Here is a 15486-nt window from a genome sequence, read left to right on the forward strand (position 1 = left end):
ATTCGCACGTCTAGAATTACTGCCGGGTCAAACTCGTTTCTCAAAATAATTAACGCATGCTTGGCCTTATCGCCGGTTCATTATTAACGCCGGATCAAATTCGTTTTGCAAAATATTAGTTTTATTATCGCATGTCTATAATTTTCGCCGGGTTAAACTCGTTTCGCAAAATATTTAGCATATGCTTAGAACTTCCACCGGGTCAAACTCGTGACGTCACGAGTGACGCTTTACCTGTCCTCATTTTCAAAATGGAGGAAGCTGATTTCAGTAGTTTGCAATCGCACAAAGGAAAAAAGATAAAGAGTTATTCAGTAGGATTTAAAGTACAAGCTATTGAATACCGGTATGCTAAAAAGAACAGTAAGCAGCTATGTTTTATTAATATACCGTAGCTGCGTGTGTCAAATACGGTGTTAGTCATTAAATGACTCCCGCCTCCTGGTGGTAGAGGGCGCTAGTGATCCTTCTTGCGACTTTCGGTACTGCAGAAGAAGTGACAACACGCAGCAACAGATCGTCTTTTTTTTCCTCTCGCCTGAACTTTTAACATGGAGGATTACATACCGGTATCTAAAATAAAACCGTTTTCTAAACCGGACTTTCAATCGAAGCAGGAGGTAATAATTAAAGGAATATCTCCATCGAGACAGAGAGACTTTTAAAACTGAAGAAAGAAAATAAGGAAGACTTCTATAAACAAGTTATCGATGCTTTTGGTCAGAAGGAGCTGCAAATGGACTCCATTTATAAGTACAGGTAAGACCATAATAACGTTTTTTTTTAATTAAATGTGCTTTTCATGATGGTATGCTTACATCACACTCAAAGCGCACGCCTAAATTTACCGCATTCCTTTTGGTAAACGCCGGAGTGAGAAGAGGTTTTAAAATAATGAGCGCATGCACGGCCATCCCGCAGGCTTCCGGTAAACGCCGGAGTGACAGGAGGTTTTGAATTAATTAGCGCCCCTGCGGCTATTCAAGGAAATACGGTATGCGCCACACTGTGAACCCGCACCAAACAAGAATGACAAACACATTTCGGGAGAACGTCCGCACCGTAACGCAACATAAACACAGCACAACAAATACCCAGAATCACTTTCAGCACTAACTCTTCCGGGACGCTACAATATACACCCCAGACTGTAGTTCAATGTCTAACACAGTTTGTATGCACGTTCTAACGTTCTCTCCCCCGCCCTGTTTTGTTTCTATTCCCCCAGGATCACATTTTGCCACCTTCCCTTTCAGAGTAAATGGCTTTATGTGGGCACGGAGCGCGGGAACACGCACATCGTCAACATCGAGTCCTTCGTCCTGTCTGGCTATGTCATCATGTGGAACAAGGCCATCGAACTGTGAGTGATGGAACCTCTGCGGCGAAATTTAACTGACTGGTCTTGATGTTGCTGGTGGAAAATGGCTACTTAGAAGGTAGAAAGCAGGTCGAATGTTTTAATTTTAATTAAATAAGGTTTAAAACATAAAATATGGCACATTGTATAACGCAAATTGTTGTTTGTGTCTCTGGAACTGCGTTTTTGTACGTGTAGTAGGACGCTCAAACGCGCAGAACTAGCCTAAAACAGCAGCGTGTTTACATAAAAAGGCTAACACTTAGCATGTGTGCTAACGATGGCGTGATAACAGTCGGCATGTTTCATATGCCAAGTTACATGACTCTATGGCTGCGGAAATGGAAAAAAACTAGTGTGAAATTAGATGGAAAAGTTAGCATGCTTAAGTTAGCTCGCTAGCATGCTATCGTTTGCATGTTAACAGTTAGCAAGTGTCACATACCAAGTTATATGACTCAGGGGTAAACGGTTGCACAACCAGCTCAAAAAGTTTGCACGCTAATGTTAGCATGTTAGCAAGCTAACGTTAGCTTGGGTCCCATACCAAGTTGTATGACTCTTAGGTGTATGGCTGGGGAATTAGAGTAAAAAAAAGTGCAAAATTAGCTTAAAAAGTCAGCACTTTTATGTTAGCATGCTAACAGAGTAAAAAGTGTCACATACCAGGTTAAATGACTGTAGGCTAAATGGTTGCAGAATTAGCTCACATGCTAAGACTTAGCATGTGTGCTAACGATAGCGTGATAACAGTCGGCATGTTTCATATGCCGAGTTACATGACTCTGGCTGCGGAAATAGAAAAACACTAGTGTGAAAATAGATGGAAAAGTTAGCATGCTTAAGCTAGCTCGCTAGCATGCTATCGTTTGCATGTTAACAGTTAGCAAGTGTCACATACCAAGTTATATGACTCAAGGGGTAAACGGTTGCACAACCAGCTCAAAAAGTTTGCACGCTAATGTTAGCATGTTAGCAAGCTAACGTTAGCTTGGGTCCCATACCAAGTTGTATGACTCTTAGGTGTATGGCTGGGGAATTAGAGTAAAAAAAAGTGCAAAATTAGCTTAAAAAGTCAGCACTTTTATGTTAGCATGCTAACACAGTAACAAGTGTCACATATCAGGTTAAATGACTGTAGGCTAAATGGTTGCAAAATTAGCTCACATGCTAACACTTAGCATGTGTGCTAACGATAGCGTGATAACAGTCGGCATGTTTCATATGCCGAGTTACATGACTCTATGGCTGCGGAAATGGAAAAAAACTAGTGTGAAATTAGATGGAAAAGTTAGCATGCTTAAGTTAGCTCGCTAGCATGCTATCGTTTGCATGTTAACAGTTTGCAAGTGTCACATACCAAGTTATATGACTCAAGGGGTAAACGGTTGCACAACCAGCTCAAAAAGTTTGCACGCTAATGTTAGCATGTTAGCAAGCTAACGTTAGCTTGGGTCCCATACCAAGTTGTATGACTCTTAGGTGTATGGCTGGGGAATTAGAGTTAAAAAAAGTCCAAAATTAGCTTAAAAAGTCAGCACTTTTATGTTAGCATGCTAACAGAGTAACAAGTGTCACATACCAGGTTAAATGACTGTAGGCTAAATGGTTGCAAAATTAGCTCACATGCTAACACTTAGCATGTGTGCTAACGATAGCGTGATAACAGTCCGCATGTTTCATATGCCGAGTTACATGACTCTATGGCTGCGGAAATGGAAAAAAACAAGTGTGAAATTAGATGGAAAAGTTAGCATGCTTAAGTTAGCTCGCTAGCATGCTATCGTTTGCATGTTAACAGTTAGCAAGTGTCACATACCAAGTTATATGACTCAAGGGGTAAACGGTTGCACAACCAGCTCAAAAAGTTTGCACGCTAATGTTAGCATGTTAGCAAGCTAACATACCAAGTTGTATGACTCTTAGGTGTATGGCTGGGGAATTAGAGTAAAAAAAAGTGCAAAATTAGCTTAAAAAGTCAGCACTTTTATGTTAGCATGCTAACAGAGTAACAAGTGTCACATACCAGGTTAAATGACTGTAGGCTAAACGGTTGCAAAATTAGCTCAAAAAGCTAACACTTTAATGGCAGCATGCTAGCATGCTAACGCTAACATGGTAACAGCTAGCTTGTTTCACAAGCGGAATAGCGTTGCCATGGTAACACGAAATGTTCCCACCCTAAAGTATTCTCGTCCGCACGATCGAGACCTTTCCGACGGTATAGCATATGTGGGGGTTCGTTGGCCGGATCGTGGCGTATTAGACGTAAGAGAAACGTGCGGAACAACAATAACAATAACAGTTGAAGTATGAGCAATAATATTATGGGCTGCTTGCATTGCAGCAGGCCCATAATAACACAAAAATGACTATGAACATTATTGCACTACAAATGGAGCAATATAAATAGCACCATTGATAATGAATAACAATAATAATTACTTCTATTATCAACAATACAATTGCTTCAAATGCGACAATACATGAATGCGGTGAATACTCGAATTACAAAAGAAAGACTTTATTAACCTTTTAGATTGTTATGGTAAAAATAGATTATTAGTGTTGTGAACTCGTCCGAAATATGAGGCCGTAGCACTAACAATAACACACCAATTCAGTGTGTTTGCTTTTTTAAAAAAATCAGGTTTGTCAGGTTTAAACACTGATGACATCTATTAAACAAGACAAGAAGCAAAGAATTAAACAGAGACAGGATTCAATTTGGCTCAATTTGAGGAGAGACGCGTCGACTGTACTCCCTTTTACAGTCTTCCGGCACGCTCTGGCGAAAGATTGTACGCCACCTCTTTTTATTTGGACTTTCCCTGTTTACATCACAGCTGTTTCTAAAGGAACGGGGGGGGGGGGGGGGGTATGTAAACAGTCATTGTTTTGGTTCATATTAACAGAAAAGAAAAAGATGCCTCTGGCTTGGACTGGTCCTGGATCGAGCTTGGGCAGGTCTTGGATGACAATAGATAACCCCTCCCTGTCTCCTTCCATCGTACACAGCGGAATTTTCCAAGCCTTTGGCTTGGTGCAACGAAGTCAGCTTTCATCTGTTCATTGGGAACTCAGAGAACGGAAAGTTTTTTGATATTTTACATACAATTTTTTTGACATATATATATATATACTACCGTTCAAAAGTTTGGGGTCACATTAAAATGTCCTTATTTTTCAATGAAGATAACTTTAAACTAGTCTTAACTTTAAAGAAATACACTCTATACATTGCTAATGTGGTAAATGACTATTCTAGCTGCAAATGTCTGGTTTTTGGTGCAATATCTACATAGGTGTATAGAGGCCCATTTCCAGCAACTATCACTCCAGTGTTCTAATGGTACAATGTGTTTGCTCATTGGCTCAGAAGGCTAATTGATGATTAGAAAACCCTTGCGCAATCATGTTCACACATCTGAAAACAGTTTAGCTCGTTACAGAAGCTACAAAACGGACCTTCCTTTGAGCAGATTGAGTTTCTGGAGCATCACATTTGTGGGGTCAATTAAACGCTCAAAATGGCCAGAAAAAGAGAACTTTCATCTGAAACGCGACAGTCTATTCTTGTTCTTAGAAATGAAGGCTAGTCCACAAAATTGTTTGGGTGACCCCAAACTTTTGAACGGTAGTGTATATATATATATATATATATATATATATATATATATATATATATATATATATATATATATATATATATATATATATATATATAAATAAATAAATAAAATACAATTTAAAAAAAAAAAAAATATATATATATATATATATATATATATATATATATATATATATATATATATAAAAATAAAAAATAAAAAAATAAAATATATATATATATATATATATATATATATATATATATATATATATATATATATATATATATATATATATACTTTATAGCGTGCCGCCAATGAAGAGAAATTCATAAATTAGCTGCACCGTTTTGTAAGCCGCAGGGTTCAAAGCCTAGGAAAAAAGTAACGGCTTATTGTCTGGAATTGATGGTGCGTATGTATAATGATCTGCAGTAGGGCATGGCCATTAAATTTGTTTTAAGGTCCATTAAAAATGTATTGAAAAGTATTTAATTAGATTTGCTGATAACTTCAGAAACCGTGACTTTGTTGTGTTTAATTATAATAATAACAATAATGATGGATTAGATTTTATATCGTGCTTTTCTATTATTAGATACTCAAAGCGCTCACAGAGCTGGTTAATTTTCTTCTGTATGTGTTCTGTTTCTTTCTGAGTTCCTGCTAGACCTGAGTTGGCTTTATCTGAAAAAGGGAAATCCTGCTCGCACTTTGCCTACCTGCTCTTTACCCTGGGAACAGCCATGTGGGCACAGTCAGGAGCAGCTAAACCACTATTTAAGTTGTGGGTGAAAGAGCGACAAAAACCTAATTTGCTGAGATGAACTTTTCGTAGCTACGGATGTAGATTGAGATCTTGACGCGCCATCAAATTACAGCGAAGTGTCTTACAGTTTTTTGTTTTTTTTCCCCAAATATGCCACCCGCCTACGTTCCACCGGCTGGTGTTAGACTGACAAGCCCCACACTACCGTGTCAGTCAATAGCCGCTTCCATGCCGAGACATCTTGTCTCTTGTGACAAGACAAAATACAGCCGGCGGTCATAACACTTGTATATCTGTGCGTGTGTGTGTGTGTGTGTGTGTGTGTGTGTGTGTGTGTGTGTGTGTGTGTGTGTGTGTGTGTGTGTGTGTGTGTGTGTGTGTGTGTGTGTGTGTGTGTGTGTGTGTGTGTGTGTGTGTGTGTGTGTGTGTGTGTGTGTGTGTGTGTGTGTGTGTGTTCTTGTATTTCTACCCTTCTTGAGACATCAACAAGGAAAAGTATCTTCCATATGAGGAGGTGTGAACAAGTGAGGACATAAGTCATGGTCCCAATAACAATGCATCTAATAGAGAATGTCTCATTTGCACCCCCTGGTGGTGAAATCTATCAAAATTAGGGTTTCAAATTGACTGTGTGTCGGTTTTAAAAGTCCTCCCCCTCTGGTCAACATATGAAATAACAAGTGTGTGTAAGAAATTGAAATGCGCCCCCTTTGGCCAAAATTCATTTAAAAGATATATATAAATATGTATATAGAGACATACTGTAATAACTTGAAGTAAATAATGAAGATTAAAAACCAATTACAAGCAAAAAATTCAAAAACATTTTTTTTTTATTAAAAAGCAGTTTTTTTTCTCACAATGTGTCGACTTTTTTCCTATAAAATTGGGAACAATTTCTCATATTCTTTCTGTTTCTGTAATATTGCAATATGTTCTCGTAAAATGATTCCTTTTTTAATGTAAAATTATTCCTTTTTAATGCAAAATGGTGACATTTGCCATATAAAATGCTGACTTTTAGCACAATATTGCCAATTTTTTTTGTTGTTCTTGTCAAATAGTGACATTTTTTGAGTAAAATTATGACTTCTGTCATAATTTTGCCAAGTAAAATTCCGATTATTATTATAATATTGCCAAAATTTAAAAAGTTTGCTTATAAAATTGTGACTTTTGTCGAGTAAAATTACGACTCTTTTCATAAAATTGCCAAAATGTTACATTTTTCTTGTAAAATTGCGACTGTTATTGAGTAAAAATTCCAACTTTTGCCATAACATTGCACAAATGTTCAGTTTTTCTTGTAAAATTTTGACTTGCGTTGAGTAAAATTACGACTTTTATTATAATAATGCCTGAATTCTAAGTTTTTCTCTTGAAATCGTGACCTTTTTCTTGTGAAATTCCAACTCATTTTGTGCATAGTTTGTATATATTATATATAAGGCCAAAATTAGGGTTAGGCCAAAATTCATTTAAAAAAATATATATAAATATGTATATAGAGACATGCTGTAATAACTTGAAGTAAATAATGAAGATTAAAAACCAATTACAAGCAAAAAATTCAAAAACATTTGTTTTTATTAAAAAGCAGTTTTTTTTCTCACAATGTGTCGACTTTTTTTTTATAAAATTGGGAACAATTTCTCATATTCTTTCTGTTTCTGTAATATTGCAATATTTTCTCGTAAAATTATTCCTTTTTTAAATGTAAAATGATTCCTTTTTAATGCAAAATGGTGACATTTGTCATATAAAATGCTGACTTTTAGCACAATATTGCCAATTTTTTTTGTTGTTCTTGTCAAATAGTGACATTTTTTTAGCAAAAATTATGACTTTTGTCATAATTTGGCCAAGTAAAATCCCGATTATTATTATAATATTGCCAAAATTTAAAAAGTTTGCTTATAAAATTGTGACTTTTGTCGAGTAAAATTACGACTCTTTTCATAAAATTGCCAAAATGTTACGTTTTTCTTGTAAAATTGCGACTGTTATTGAGTAAAACTCCAACTTTTGCCATAACATTGCACAAATGTTCAGTTTTTCTTGTCAAATTTTGACTTGCGTTGAGTAAAATTACGACTTTTATTATAATACTGCCTGAATTCTAAGTTTTTCTCTTGAAATCGTGACCTTTTTCTTGTGAAATTCCAACTCATTTTTCACAACACGTTTTTTTTAATATGTGCATAGTTTGTATATATTATTAATGTTGGAAATACACATCTTTATATGTCTAGAAAGGGTGGTCCTAAAGAGGTAGGCATTTTTTTCCGGAGTTCTCAAGAAGGTAAAAAATACAAGAATATGCGTGTGTGTGTGTGTGTGTGTGTGTGTGTGTGTGTGTGTGTGTGTGTGTGTGTGTGTGTGTGTGTGTGTGTGTGTGTGTGTGTGTGTGTGTGTGTGTGTGTGTGTGTGTGTGTGTGTGTGTGTGTGTGTGTGTGTTCTTGTATTTCTACCCTTCTTGAGACATCAACAAGGAAAAGTATCTTCCATATGAGGAGGTGTGAACAAGTGAGGACATAAGTCATGGTCCCAATAGCATTGCATCTAATAGAGAATGTCTCATTTGCACCCCCTGCTGGTGAAATCTATCAAAATTAGGGTTTCAAATTGACTGTGTGTCGGTTTTAAAAGTGCTCCCCCTCTGGTCAACATATGAAATAACAAGTGTGTATAAGAAATTGAAATGCACCCCTTTTTTACCAAAATTCATTGAAAAAATATATGTAAATATGTATATAGAGACATACTGTAATAACTTGAAGTAAATAATGAAGATTAAAAACCAATTACAAGCAAAAAATTCAAACATTTTTTTTAATTAAAAGCAGTTTTTTTCTAACAATGTGTCGACTTTTTTCTTATAAAATTGGGAACAATTTCTCATATTCTTTCTGTTTCTGTAATATTGCAATATTTTCTCGTAAAATTATTCCTTTTTTTAATGTAAAATTATTCCTTTTTAATGCAAAATGGTGACATTTGTCATATAAAATGCTGACTTTTAGCACAATATTGCCAATTTTTGTTGTTGTTCTTGTCAAATAGTGACATTTTTTGAGCAAAAGTAAAATTCCGATTATTATTGACTATAAAAATGGGACCCGTTACTTCCCTGCTTGGCACTCAGCATCAAGGGTTGGAATTGGGGGTTAAATCACCAAAAATGATTCCCGGGCGCGGCACCGCTGCTGCCCACTGCTCCCCTCACCTCCCAGGGGGTGAACAAGGGGATGGGTCAAATGCAGAGGACAAATTTCACCACACCTAGTGTTTGTGTGACAATCATTGATACTTTAACTTTAACTTTAACTTAATAATATTGCCAAAATTTAAAAAGTTTGCTTATAAAATTGTGACTTTTGTCGAGTAAAATTACGACTCTTTTCATAAAATTGCCAAAATGTTAAGTTTTTCTTGTAAAATTGCGACTGTTATTGAGTAAAATTCCAACTTTTGCCATAACATTGCACAAATGTTCAGTTTTTCTTGTCAAATTTTGACTTGCGTTGAGTAAAATTACGACTTTTATTATAATACTGCCTGAATTGTAAGTTTTTCTCTTGAAATCGTGACCTTTTTCTTGTGAAATTCTAACTCATTTTGTGCATAGTTTGTAAAAATTATTAATGTTGTAAATACACATCTTTATATGTCTAGAAAGGGTGGTCCTAAAGAGGTATGCATTTTTTTCCGGAGTTCTCAAGAAGGTAACAAATACAAGAATATGCGTGTGTGCGTGTGTGTGTGTGTGTGTGTGTGTGTGTTCTTGTATTTCTACCCTTCTTGAGACATGAAGAAGGAAAAGTATCTTCCATATGAGGAGGTGTGAACAAGTGATGACATAAGTCATGGTCCCAATAACATTGCATCTAATAGAGAATGTCTCATTTGCACCCCCTGCTGGTGACATCTATCAAAATTAGGGTTAGGCCAAAATTCATTTAAAAAAATATATATAAATATGTATATAGAGACATGCTGTAATAACTTGAAGTAAATAATGAAGATTAAAAACCAATTACAAGCAAAAAATGTAAAAAAATTTTTTTAATTAAATGCAGTTTTTTTCTCACAATGTGTCGACTTTTTTCTTATAAAATTGGGAACAATTTCTAATATTCTTTCTGTTTCTGTAATATTGCAATATTTTCTCGTAAAATGATTCCTTTTTTAATGTAAAATTATTCATTTTTAATGCAAAATGGTGACATTTGTCATATAAAATGCTGACTTTTAGCACAATATTGCCAATTTTTGTTGTTGTTCTTGTCAAATAGTGACATTTTTTGAGCAAAAATTATGACTTTTGTCATAATTTGGCCAAGTAAAATCCAGATTATTATTATAATATTGCCAAAATTTAAAAAGTTTGCTTATAAAATTGTGACTTTTGTCGAGTAAAATTACAACTCTTTTCATAAAATTGCCAAAATGTTAAGCTTTTCTTGTAAAATTGCGACTGTTATTGAGTAAAATTCCAACTTTTGCCATAACATTGCACAAATGTTCAGTTTTTCTTGTCAAATTTTGACTTGCCTTGAGTAAAATTACGACTTTTATTACAATACTGCCAAAATTCTAAGTTTTTCTCGTGAAACCGTGACCTTTTTCTAGTGAAATTCCAACAAATTTTTCACAACACGTTTTTTTTTAATATTTGCATAGTTTGTATATATTATTAATGTTGTAAATACACATCTATATATTATAGAAAGGGTGGTCCTAAAGAGGTAGGCATTTTTTTCTGGAGGTCTCAAGAAGGTAACAAATACAAGAATGTGTGAGTGTGTGTGTGTGTGTGTGTGTGTGTGTGTGTGTGTGTGTGTGTGTGTGTGTGTGTGTGTGTGTGTGTGTGTGTGTGTGTGTGTGTGTGTGTGTGTGTGTGTGTGTGTGTGTGTGTGTGTGTGTGTGTGTGTGTGTGTGTGTGTGTGTTTATTCATTAAATTGAAAATACTTAAATCCCACGACATAGTGAAAAAGCAAACTCTAACCTGCTACCCATAAATGTACAACAATTCTTCTCAACAAAAGCGGAGGAATATAACCTTAGAGAAAAATGTAATTTAAAACATGTACAACACTTAAGACCTTCAGTATGTGGAATTGAATTATGGGAAGGACTAAGCAAAGAAATCAAAACAATGTACTAATATGATCCAATTCAAGAAACTCTTTAAACCAATAGAAACATTCTGAATTAATTTCATCCATACATTCATTTTCTAGATAATCTTAATTATCTCCATCCTTCCATCCATTTACTTCCGCTTATCCAAGGTCGGGTCACGGGGGCAGCAGCCTAAGCAGGGAAGTCCAGACTTCCCTCTCCCCAGCCACTTTGTCCAGCTCCTCCCGGGGGATCCCGATGCGTTCCCATGCCAGCCGGGAGAGATAGTCTTCCCAACGTGTCCTGGGTCTTCCCCTTGGCCTTCTGCCAGTCGGATGTGCCCCAAAAACCTCGGGTGGCATCCTGACCAGATGCCCGAACCACCTCATCTGACTCCTCTCCATGTGGAGGAGCAGTAGCTTTACTTTGAGCTCCTCCCGGATGGCAGAGCTTCTCACCCTATCTCTAAAGGAGCCACCCGGAAACTCATTTGGGCTGCTTGTACCCGTGATCTTGTCCTTTCGGTCATAACCCAAAGATCGACCGGTAAATTGAGAGCTTTGCCTTCCGGCTCAGCTCCTTCTTCACCACAACGGATCGATACAGCGTCCGCATTACTTAACACGCCGCACCGATCCGCCTGTCCATCTCACCATCCACTCTTCCCTCACTCGCGAACAAGACTCCGAGGTACTTGAACTCCTCCACTTGGGGCAAGATCTCCTCCCCAACCCGGAGATGGCACTGCACCCTTTTCCTGGGCGAGAACCATGGACTCGGACTTGGAGGTGCTGATTCCCATCCCAGTCGCTTCACACTCGGCTGCGAACCGATCCAGTGAGAGCTGAAGATCCTGGCCAGATGAAGCCATCAGGACCACATCATCTGCAAAAAAGCAGAGACCTAATCCTGCAGACACCAAACCGGATCCCCTCAACGCCTTGACTAGCGCCTAGAAATTCTGTCCATAGAAGTTATGAACAGAATGGGTGACAAAGGGCAGCCTTGGCAGAGTCCAACCCTCACTGGAAACGTGTCCGACCAAGCTCTGGCACTGATCGTACAGGGAGCGGACCGCCACAGTCAGACAGTCCGATACCCCATACTCTCTGAGCACTCCCCCACACGGTCGAATGCCTTCTCCAAGTCCACAAAACACATGTAGACTGGTTGGGCAAACTCCCATGCACCCTCAAGGACCCTGCCCAGAGTATAGAGCTGGTCTACCGTTCCACGGCCAGGGCGAAAACCACACTGTTCCTCCTGGATCCGAGGTTCGACTACCCGGCGTAGCCTCCTCTCCAGTGACCTTACCGGGAAGGCTGAGGAGTGTGATCCTTAATTATCTCACCGTATGAAATACAACTTACTTCACTAAGCGGTTTTTTTCTTTCTTCCAGAAAGTCAACCCAGTTAGCAACCACAACTCTTAGCTTGTTAGCGTCCCAGAGCCTAAGAGTGTTAACGGAGCTGGAACTAATTGATATAATAGGAAAGTCACTTTAATTGCAAATATCGATGGGAAATCAAAGGAAAATGCCTTCTCAAAGGTGGACTGTAAGCTGTCTGAATGAGTCGCAAACACGCAGGAAACAGCCAATAATGCAAATTAAAAATAATTAGGTCTGTTTAGTTTTGTTTTAGACAGCCAATACCCATTTTACTGAAGAGTTGGCAACACTGACTACACACCTGCCATTCTCTTCTCTCCCTATGACAAAATGGTGACACTTTCCCGGGGGAAGTAAACAAGCTTTTGAACACACCTCGTCACGTTTGGCTGTGATGTCATTTAGCGATACCCCAGGATGCAGAGACAAGGCAGGTGTAGTCAGTAAAGTCTTTCATTAGCAGAAACGGTTGACAGTCACAAGAATACCAAGTGGAAAAATTACAAGTCTGGCGAGGAAACACATGATAGGAGCGGGGAAACTCTCAAAAAAGTGGAAAACAAATAAAAGTAACAGGTACTAAGAATTGAGATTATGTAGTAAACATGTTGGAGGTAAACATAATTATGAACAGGAAAACAAACATCTCACCGTCGTCAATATAATACAAGCTTAGCAGGAGTCCCAGCAGAGCTAATCGCTAAACTCAGCAAAAGTAAAGTGAACTATATTTATATAGCGCTTTTATCTAGTGACTCAAAGAGCTTTCACATAGTGAAACCCAATATCTAAGTTACATTTAAACCAGTGTGGGTGGCACTGGGAGCAGGTGGGTAAAGCGTCTTGCCCAAGGACACCACGGCAGTGACTAGGGTGGGGGAAGCGGGGGTCGAACCCGGATCCCTGAAGTTGCTGGCCACTCTACCAACCGAGCCATACCGCCCCAAAAGGGAGAACGGACGCATTTTGGCATAATTTTGGCCAAACAGGAAACTTACATTCAAAAGAAGAGCTTCAAACAGGAAATGAAGGTGTAAAATAGGAAGAAAAAAAAAACATGTGGAACATGACAAAAATAACAAAATAAAATCAAACACAAGTTAATGTAAGTGATAACATGTTACTTTTTATCAGTAAATGTTGAGACATGAAGAAAGGGGTACACGTTGATTTTATATGCTTATTTGTGTTTTATTGTATCCACTAAACCAGGCCTGGGCAATTATTTTGCCTCGGGGGGCCAAATTTTGATTATTTATTATTTATTTATTTAGATAATTATTTTGCCTCGGGGGGCCAAATTTAGATTATTTATTATTTATTTATTTAGATAATCATTTTGCCTAGGGGGGCCAAATTTAGATTATTTATTATTTATTTATTTAGATAATTATTTTGCCTTGGGGGGCCAAATTTAGATTATTTATTATTTATTTATTTATTTAGATAAATATTTTGCCTCGGGGGGCCAAATTTAGATCATTTATTTTGCCTCGGGGGGCTAAATTTAGATTATTTATTATTTATTTATTTAGATAATTATTTTGCCTCGGGGGGCTAAATTTAGATTATTTATTATTTATTTATTTAGATAATTATTTTGCCTCGGGAGGCTACATTTAGATTATTTATTATTTATTTATTTAGATAATCATTTTGCCTTGGGGGGCCAAATTTAGATTATTTATTATTTATTTATTTATTTATTTAGATAAATATTTTGCCTCGGGGGGCCAAATTTAGATCATTTATTTTGCCTCGGGGGGCTAAATTTAGATAATTTATTTTGCCTCGGGGGGCCAAATTTAGATTATTTATTATTTATTTATTTAGATAATTATTTTGCCTTGGGGGGCCAAATTTAGATGATTTATTATTTATTTATTTATTTATTTATATATTTATTTAGATAAATATTTTGCCTCGGGGGGCCAAATTTAGATCATTTATTTTGCCTCGGGGGGCTACATTTAGATTATTTATTATTTATTTATTTAGATAATCATTTTGCCTCAGGGGGCCAAATTTAGATTATTTATTATTTATTTATTTAGATAATTATTTTGGCTTGGGGGGCCAAATTTAGATTATTTATTATTTATTTATTTATTTAGACAAATATTTTGCCTCGGGGGGCCAAATTTAGATAATTTATTTTGCCTCGGGGGGCCAAATTTAGATTATTTATTATTTATTTATTTGGATAATTATTTTGCCTCGGGGGGCCAAATTTAGATTATTTATTATTTATTTATTTAGATAATTATTTTGCCTCAGGGGGCCAAATTTAGATTATTTATTATTTATTTATTTAGATAAATATTTTGCCTCGGGGGGCCAAATTTAGATATTTTATTTTGCCTCGGGGGGCTAAATTTAGATTATTTATTATTCATTTATTTAGATAATTATTTTGCCTCGGGGGGCTGAATTTACATTATTTATTATTTATTTATTTAGATAATTATTTTGCCTCGGGGGGCCACATTTAGATTATTCATTATTTATTTATTTAGATAATCATTTTGCCTCGGGGGGCCAAATTTAGATTATTTATTATTTATTTATTTAGATAATTATTTTGCCTCGGGAGGCCCAGTTTAGACTATTTATTATGTATTTATTTATTTAGATAATTATTTTGCCTCAGGGGGCTACATTTAGATTATTTATTATTTATTTATTTAGATAATCATTTTGCCTCGGGGGGCCAAATTTAGATTATTTATTATTTATTTATTTAGATAATTATTTTGCCTTGGGGGGCCAAATTTAGATTATTTATTATTTATTTATTTATTTAGATAAATATTTTGCCTCAGGGGGCCAAATTTAGATAATTTATTTTGCCTCGGGGGGCCAAATTTAGATTATTTATTATTTATTTATTTAAATAATTATTTTGCCTCGGGGGGGCAAATTTAGATTATTTATTATTTATTTATTTACATAATTATTTTGCCTCGGGGGGCCAAATTTAGATTATTTATTATTTATTTATTTACATAATTATTTTGCCTTGGGGGGCTAAATTTAGATTATTTATTATTTATTTATTTACATAATTATTTTGCCTCGGGGGGCCAAATTTAGATTATTTATTATTTATTTAATTAGATAATTATTTTGCCTCGGGGGGCTACATTTAAAAGTCCCGGTTCTGCTAGTGTTGAATCTGTGGTGTGTTCACTTTAGTACGGAACAAAGTGTGCCAGAAAGGGGTAGAAGTT

At 36.3% G+C, this 15486-nt stretch overlaps 1 protein-coding gene across 8 annotated transcripts in view; it reads left to right on the plus strand.

Moving 5' to 3' along the window:
- Positions 1–15486, plus strand: part of stxbp5l (syntaxin binding protein 5L) — a 516749-nt gene that overhangs the window by 342490 nt on the left and 158773 nt on the right. For 7 of the 8 annotated variants that reach the window (XM_062067482.1, XM_062067484.1, XM_062067485.1 and 4 more), the window contains exon 5: positions 1229–1363. In XM_062067482.1, the coding sequence (XP_061923466.1) occupies positions 1229–1363 (135 nt within the window). The remainder of the gene's footprint in view (positions 1–1228; positions 1364–15486) is intronic. The other variant, XM_062067489.1, reaches the window with a different exon arrangement.

The sequence above is a fragment of the Entelurus aequoreus genome, linkage group LG13, assembly GCF_033978785.1.
Source record: "Entelurus aequoreus isolate RoL-2023_Sb linkage group LG13, RoL_Eaeq_v1.1, whole genome shotgun sequence".
Taxonomy (NCBI): domain Eukaryota; kingdom Metazoa; phylum Chordata; class Actinopteri; order Syngnathiformes; family Syngnathidae; genus Entelurus; species Entelurus aequoreus.